At 45.9% G+C, this 8,185-nt stretch overlaps 1 protein-coding gene across 1 annotated transcript in view; it reads right to left on the bottom strand.

Moving 5' to 3' along the window:
* INPP5F (inositol polyphosphate-5-phosphatase F) overlaps positions 1-2,857 on the bottom strand; it is a 38,996-nt gene extending 36,139 nt beyond the window's left edge. Inside the window, exon 1 of the mRNA XM_063405191.1 lies at positions 2,376-2,857. Within this exon, the coding sequence (XP_063261261.1) occupies positions 2,376-2,472 (97 nt within the window). The 5' untranslated portion in view covers positions 2,473-2,857. The remainder of the gene's footprint in view (positions 1-2,375) is intronic.
* Positions 2,858-8,185: the final 5,328 nt, after the last annotated feature.

Consider the following 8,185-nt stretch of genomic DNA (forward strand, 5'->3'; position numbering starts at 1 on the left):
GATTCAAAGAGGTCAGAAATACAGCTCTCAACATCACTAAATTTCTGAACATGCCTTTATAGTTGAGGGAGAAGAGTACTTTAGAGCTTAACATCAGCTCTTCAGATTGAGACCTACCCTCTCAAGTAATGATTTGCAAGGTTTACCAGTATTATCTATTTCAACCCATGAATGTCCAAAGATTAATTCAGAGCAGCCTCTGTGAGATGCAATTTTTAAAACCAAGGCCTCCAAAACCAAGCAGAGACACACAGCTAGATCACAGCCCTTTGACAGATTATTAAACATGTCAATGAACACAAGTTATGACTTTGTTGTTTCTTTTAACCCAGCAGTGACTCATCACACAGAAATCCATTTAATCATTTCCGGGCAGTGGCCTCAATAATAAATGGTCAAATGTAATAAAATTGTAAACTTGAGGATATGCAGTTTTGTCTTAATACAAGAAAGAGCTATTGATCCAAGAAACACTTCCTGTGAGAGAACTGTTTCTTTCTTGGGCTTACTTTCAAACTGCTAAGGTATTTCACTTCACAGACCTGGAATCCACTGTCAAGAAGATGATCCACAGACTGAACTGGAAAAAGAAAGCTCCAAACACAGGGAAATGAGAATTGTTAACAACTGAGAGTTTCAAGCAGGCCAGGGGACTTCAATATCACATTACCTTTAGTTAATCTGCAGGTCACACACAATAGGGATCACATGGAAACTGCCTGAAAATGCAGAGGCAGGCAAAGGACAAAATGCTGCTGGAACAGCAGGCAGACAAACTGCTGGGCACTGGCAAAGCCTCCTCGAAATTAAGGAACAGCAAGAAAAAATAAAACACAATGGCTGCATGAAAGCAAGGCATTGATGCTTTTAAAAGTTAAAGTTACCAAACACTGATCTCCAGAACTACAGATCACTAGTTTGTGTTTTAATTACTGGGGGTCAAGGAGAGCTTTTAGCCCATGCAGATGGCTGTAACCATCAGAAACCCAAACCTGAGGGGTTTCCCCCCTGGGAAAGCACACATTTCACTGACTGGCAGTACTGTCTGCCAGCTTCACACCAATTATTTTGTAAGATCACTTGCAAATCGAAGTATTGCTGGATTAGTGAAGTTGATGGACAAGAATTAGTCACGCTAACTCGACACAGATTGCAATTTTATCTAAGAAACACAAACAAACTGCGCTGAGAAGACACAACTCAAAGATGAAAATATAACACAAGAAAGTGCAGTATGAAAAACAGTTCTCTGGAAAAACACAGATAACAACGGTATTTGATGTTTATGTTTAAAGTTTATCCAGCCTTTCACACAAGCTCATGAAGTCTACTGTACTCAGCCAACCTCGTCATATACATGTTTAGCCATCTTTTTTGGCATAACACAGATCCCAGTTTTAGAAAGCTGTAAGCAACCTCTGTGCAGCCTGACACGTGTTTGGTGAAACATCCAGCTATTTAGAGTTCTTTAGTAAATCAGCAGGGTCAGCATGGTCTTTTACATGAAAGCTACACAATAGAATCACAAAGAACGATGAGAACTCAGAATTGTTTGGCTTGGAAGGGACCTTAAAGATCATTTTGTTCCAACTCCCTACCATGGGTAGCGAGCCCATATTACACAAAGCAAGCTAATTTCCACGGCATTTTATTTTACGGACACCTTTACTGAGTAACCCCCTAGGTAGGATAGGATAATTACCTTTGTTTCAAAATTCCCTTTTACACAACTCCATCTCAATTTTTGCTCGCACTGCCTTCCCTTCAGTCTTATATTAACACACAGTGGAGCTCTGTGTAATTGTCACTTTACACAGCCTGTAATCACTGAAGAATTCAGAAGCACTTTAGAAGCCACAGAATCACAGGACGTCAGAGGATCGGAACGGACCTTACAGATCACCCAGTCCCTACCTAGTGTATCCACCTGTTCAGTTTCTGCTGGAAGAGGCGACCAGGGGCCACATCTGCCCAAAGACGCAATGCCCGTGCCTCGGGAGCATCCCTTATGTAAGGCTGACACCGGCCCCACACGGCCCCAGCGATGCTCCCGGGGATGCCCGGGTGCCTCTGGACACCGGCAGCTCCCGGGGTCACACCGTGCACGGAGCCCCGGGCGGGGGCAGCGCTGCTTTATTTGCGGGGAAACCGCGGCACGGAGAGGGAAAGCAGCGCGCCGGCCGGGACAGCGGGACACGCGTGACCTCCCGGGGGCTGCGGGGCGACGGGCAGCGGCACCGAACCCCCGCGGTACCGAACCCCCGCGGCACCGCCGGGGACACCGCGCCCGGCCCGGCCCCGCCGCCCCCCGCCCGCCCCGGCGCTGGGGTGGGTCCCAGCCCGCCCTTCCCCGGGCGCGGCCGCGGGGGTCTCACCGGCTCGCAGCTGCAGGCTGCCGTCCCTCCGGCTGCACCACAGCGCCCGCTCCCCGCTCTGCAGGATGTAGTGGTCCTTGGCTTGGAACAGCTCCATGCTGGCGCGCCGGGAGCCGCCGGGAGAGAGGGACGGAGGGGAGGAAGGGAATGGAAGGGAAGGGAAGGGAATGGCAGGGGCGCTCCCGCCGCTGCCGCCGCCGCGCGCGGCCCCGGGGCGGAAGGGGGAATGGCCGGCACGGGGGGCGCGCGCTCCCGGGCGGCCGCGCGCGGGGGCGCGCACGCGGGGGCGCTGCCCCGGAGCCCGAGCGCGAGCGGGCGGAGCGCGCGCGAGCTCGGGTTCCGCTCCCGCCGCCGCACGTGACAGCGCGCGGCCCCGCCCCGCGCGCGCTTAAAGGGGCAGCGCGGGGGGCGGGGCCTGAGGGGGCGGGGCCTTTGTGGGCGTGGTCTGTGAGGGGCGGGGCTGCGCTCCCGACCCTGCCCGACGGCCCCGGGTGGTCCCTCAGCCCCTTCCCCTCAGCCCGGCTCCCCTCAGATCGGCTGCCCTCAGCCCCTTCCCCTCAGCCCGGCTCCCCTCAGATGGGCTGCCCTCAGCCCCTTCCCCTCAGCCCGGCTCCTCTAAGATCGGCTGCCCTCAGCTCTTTCCCTCAGCCCCCAGTCCATCATTTCGGCTCCCCTCAGCCCGCTCACCTCATCCCCGCTCCCCTCAGCCCGGACATTCTCATCCCCTCTCCCCTCAGTCCCGCTCCCCTCAGCCCTCAAAAGGTGATACCTGCTATAACTCGTGGTGAAAGGAAATGTCAGGACCACAGCACAGGGCTCATCGTTATTTTAAATATTTATCCAGAAGGCGGCACCTCCTGATGAAAGGGCAAATCATTCCCTCTGACTCTTCTGCAGGCACCGCTGGAAAACGTACCTGCAAACTTGCCGCTGCTCCAGACCCTTCCCAGCCTTACTGAGGGCTTGTCCACAGGCTTCCAGAGCTTTTGTTTGATTACAGAAGCTGAAGTCCCGCTCCCTGTGAAACTGAGGAAGAGATGGAGGCGGACAAAAAGCATCCTGTCCTGCACACAGGTAGGGGAGTGATGGAGCAGCTCTGGTGGGCACCTGGCGTCCTACTGAAGGGCTGCTGGCTGCTTCAATTCACAAATTAAAACATTTACCGATTACTGTTAACCCACCTACAGTAGGAGAAAAACACTACCTTCAAACCACTCTCTGAAAAGATCGGTTTCTCTCATACTATTTTTCTCCATTGATACATATTGGTGATGCTACAAAACACTAAGTGACTAAAGGACATTAAGAAACGAGAAATCTCATTATTAAATGTGAACATTCAAGAGCCAGGGAGGAGCTTGATTTTGGGAGGTACTGAGCAGACAGTCTAGAAAAGCATTTAAGTGCAGGCATGACTTTGGATGTATAATTTAAATTGGTTTAATTGACCATTAGCTTCTTTTAAGATAAGCATGTACTTCAGAACTTTTCTGGTTTGGGACTGGGAACTGAACTTCTCAGGGGGTCAAAATATTATTTTTGCTCCCATGTTTTTAGTCTGCACTATCATTCACTAAGTATTTCTCACTTGCAATATCATCTCTATTCTGCTTGCATATCCCAAATAGTTCAGTGCTCTAGCACAATGCACAGGGTCATCATTAAAATGCTTGCAGGGATTTCAAGGACAGACTTTTGTTTTGCCCTTTTTCACGCTTTGATCAGAGATTTTCTTTCCCCCGTGGGTAGCTTTCTGTTTGCATTCAGTGTGTTTTCCATAGATTCCCAGCTGGGTGCTGTTTTTATGAGCCTGTCAGCTTTAGTTAGCATAGGGGGGAAAGACTGAAAGATTAATTTTGCATTTTTGCAATTCATTGTCACTAGCTAATGTTAAGGAAATGCGTAGGCTGACAATTAGTCATGCACTCTCTCATATTACCTGATTGCCAGCAGCTTGATTTCAAGTTTCAATGTTGATGAACAGAAAGGGATGTGATTTAGTAACACTCCACACTTGGAAGTACAATTGGCTGGATAGATTGGGCAAATAGACCATTCTTCCTGAGGTGAAGGGTACCAGATTTGGAAGTGGCACTGTAGACAGAGTGAGGAACTTTATTTCTAAATGTTGGTCATTAAAAAGTCGTGAAATAATTTTTTTGTCTGTTTGGCTTCAATGCTCCCGGTAGCTTCCTGAGAAACACTAGAAAAATCTTGGGTCATCTATTTTGATGCCAAAGTAACTACAAAAGGCTTTCTTGTTACCCTTCATACTCCTTGCTAGTTTTTAACCCAACTGTGCTTTGTCCTTTCTATTTTCATCCCTGTGTGTCCAAGGCAATATCTCTGTATTCCTCCTTGGCATTCCCTACCCACTTCCATGTGCTCCTGTTTTCCTTTGCAGTGAGATTACTTTCCCATTCTGAAATATGTTTTTGAGAAGGCTTTTGTGTGCTTTTTGGAGAGGGTCTGTTATGCATTAAACACAGACTGAAGAATCTGCTTTGAGAAGAAAAAGAGTAACACAAGAGGGTCCCCTGACAGACAATGCAGAGGATAAAAAAGATCTGTTTGGGACTAGAACATTTTCTGGAGTGCCTGTAAATGTACTACTGAAAAACAGTTGTGTGATGTATTTTATAACAGAAAAATACAAAACTATTGGAATGAATATTAGCTTTTTGGCAAGAAAATGAAAACTCTCAAAACCCAGGCAAAGCAGTTCTGCGTAAGAATTTTTGCCTGAATTTATTTTTAGCTTTCTTTTAAATGAAGTAACTTTTTGTGGCAGCTGTAGTTACCTCTAAAGGAAGAGGAACTCTGGTATTGCCTCCTTCCCCATGAAAATCTCTACCTTGCAATGGGAATATTTCTATTTCAGTGAGCACTAGGAAAAGAACAACCTTCTCCCTTCAAAGCAATGTGTTTGTGGTTAATATCTGCAATATACACTACGGCTTATGGACAAGGTATTGATTTCCCTCTGTTGCACTGGCTGTTAAGAGCAAATCAATGGGACCATTTTCAAAATCAAATTAAAGTGTTTTAACTTCCTACAATTCTTTTATTCTGGGATTGCAAATTGCACTTTGAAGACTACCAAGCTGGTGCACATAAAAAGATTCCTTACTGTGCTGTTGGGCTGCCTTCCTCAGTTAAAATATGGTTTATACTATACCAAGGCCACATTTAATTCATAATTTCTCCAAAGTAAACAGCAGGCTGTTCCTCATGGCCATTGTAATAAAATTTGCATGTCATTTAAAATAGATTCTACTTGCGTTTCCTCAGTCTGAAAAAGGTAATGGTTTTTATTACCCTTTGAAAGAACTTATCTCCATTTCTTTACTTTTAATTTGGGCTGGGGTTTTTTTAAAGAGTAAAATAGCTCACATTACAAAAAGAAAAAATCTGCCTTTAGAAATGATAAAAAGTAAAATTGCAGGATCACTGGAATATGTCTTTTAGAAAAAGAAGATTTTTTAAAGGTTTTTTGTTTGTTTTTTGTTTTTTGTTCTGATAGCATTTAGCCAATTTGAATTGATTTTGCAATTAGCTTTCTTGGAAGTTTAATTTCCCTAAGGGTTTTTTTTTTCTATTTTAATATTGTAGAAAAAAAACCCCATCGTCTTTGTGACGTTACTGGTATCCACTGAATCTAGCTTTTTCCCCAAGATGTATCAGTAGATTAGACAGTAAAACAGCAAAAGTAACCCAAAATGCATATTCCATTTTTGCATAACTAACGTTATGAGCTGTGAATACTGCAGAGGCCAAGCATCAAAAGCCACCTGAGGAACAGCAGCAGTTGCCAAGTGCTGAAGTGTTATACATGACTTTTTGTCACTTTTCCCTGGGTTTGGCTGCCCTAGGAAAAGGAAATGTATTAATTAGCTATTCAGTGCAAAAATCTGTCAGTCATGTGTGATGGAAATAAATGCAGGAAAAGTGAGGGGGGGCTGAATCTCATTCCTCTTGCTCCCTGTTCTCCTGGCACTCATTATTTATCCAGGATTTCTGAATTCTTGTGCATTGTTTACATTTGTGTCATGCCCAGGAGCTTCAGTTCTGGACAAGGCCCCCCCTGTGGGAGGTGCTGTGCAGAGCCAGCAGTGTCTGCTCAGATTCCAGGGATTCAGAACCTCTACAAAAGGCAAGGTCAAGAACAGAACGAGGTGTTGAGGAATGAACATAACATGATGAGGCATTTTTCATCAGCTTAGAAGCCATGGTCTCAGCATTCCAGGATTTAAGCATTGTGATGGAAAACATACTTTAGTACTCCATTCAATTAATAACGTTTTAACACTAAATATTCATTTATATCACTCTAGTGGACTCCATTCTCTATACTGAGAATAACATGCTTTCAAAATAGCACATGTACTTGTACAGCTGCAGCAAAAGCATGTGCAACAAATTAACTTGGGGTCAAACTCTGCCCTCCTCACCCCAGAAGTTGTTCCAGAGGGAACTTTGCAGAGTGAGGTCTGACACTGTGACATTCAGCAAAAATAGTGAATGCTGCTAAAGCCAGCTTAAATAATCCTTTCCTCCTTCCCAGCTGTGTGTTTCTATTCCTGTCCCATGCCTGCACTGGATAGCCACAAGCGTTTGTGCAGCATATTGTCAACTGGATTTGCAGATGCACAATAACCTATGAAGTACTATTTATGAAACTGGGCTCCAAATCGCAGTAACTGAAGCTAGAACAAACTTACCTGAGCAGCAGGAGCCCAACTCTGTGGGGTCAGGACTTCCCTCAGTGTCACTCAGACAGTGCCACGGTCACACTGAGCACAGTCAGATCCTGTCTGTGGTGTGGATGTGTTAATGCCAACCGTGCCTACATTAGGCAGCAGCGCCATGGAATTGGAAAGGATTTGGAGAACTAAACAGCTGGTGCTGGGGATCCAGCTTGTTAACCATGCACACTCCAGGAGCTTTATTTAGGATTAGATCTAGTTTTGTCCTACAGACCTCTTAGCAGCTGGAGCCTGTCACAGGCAGTTCCAGAGTACAGCTCCTGCTTTCTGTTGCAGCTCTTAAGGAGCCCAATCCATGTGCTCACACACAGAACAGCAGAGGCCTGGGATGGGCCTCAGAGAGTGTCATCCAAAGGAGCTTTTTCAGGGATCACCACCTTTCCCAAATGTCGTGAGGTGGAACAGTAAGAGTGCTCTTCTGGAAGCCTTGCTGTACCTCGGACAGATTCACCAACACACAGATGAGGTGATGGTTTTTAACACTCCAAGTGAAATTACTCTGGCAGAAACTTGGAGCCATAAAAAACCTAATTGACACACATACCCACAGGTCTCCAAGAGAACTCATACTTACAGAACCTCAGCCTCTACATAATGCTGCATTTACACTGCAGATACACCTCAGTGTTTTAGAGGAGCAGGGATGTGTGAAGTTAGAAGAGTGACACTCAACCTTCTCCTCTCCCAAGAGCAGAGTCTCGAGCTGCCAGGCAACAGTAGGTCGAAAAATACTTATCAGCTTTTCCTTCATCTGTGGCATATGGATAAAAAAGTCCTGTATAGATCTTGCAATCCTCAAGCTCTTGATGCTCAGTTAAGTACTGTGCTGGTAATTAGAATTCTTATGACTCTCAAGGGCTAAACCAGAAGATTAAAAGAACTTTATTTTCCTGTGAGATTATATGTTCTATACTTGAGTGACTGGGAGAGATGATCATTGCTATATTCAGGCTAAAAGTGTTTATTGCTGGCTTTGCTTTTCCTGTGCAATGCTATGTAGGTCATTGTCAAACCTAGGGAAAGAAGACAGACATGAGACTGAAA

The sequence above is a fragment of the Prinia subflava genome, chromosome 9 (genome assembly GCF_021018805.1).
Source record: "Prinia subflava isolate CZ2003 ecotype Zambia chromosome 9, Cam_Psub_1.2, whole genome shotgun sequence".
Lineage (NCBI taxonomy): Eukaryota > Metazoa > Chordata > Aves > Passeriformes > Cisticolidae > Prinia > Prinia subflava.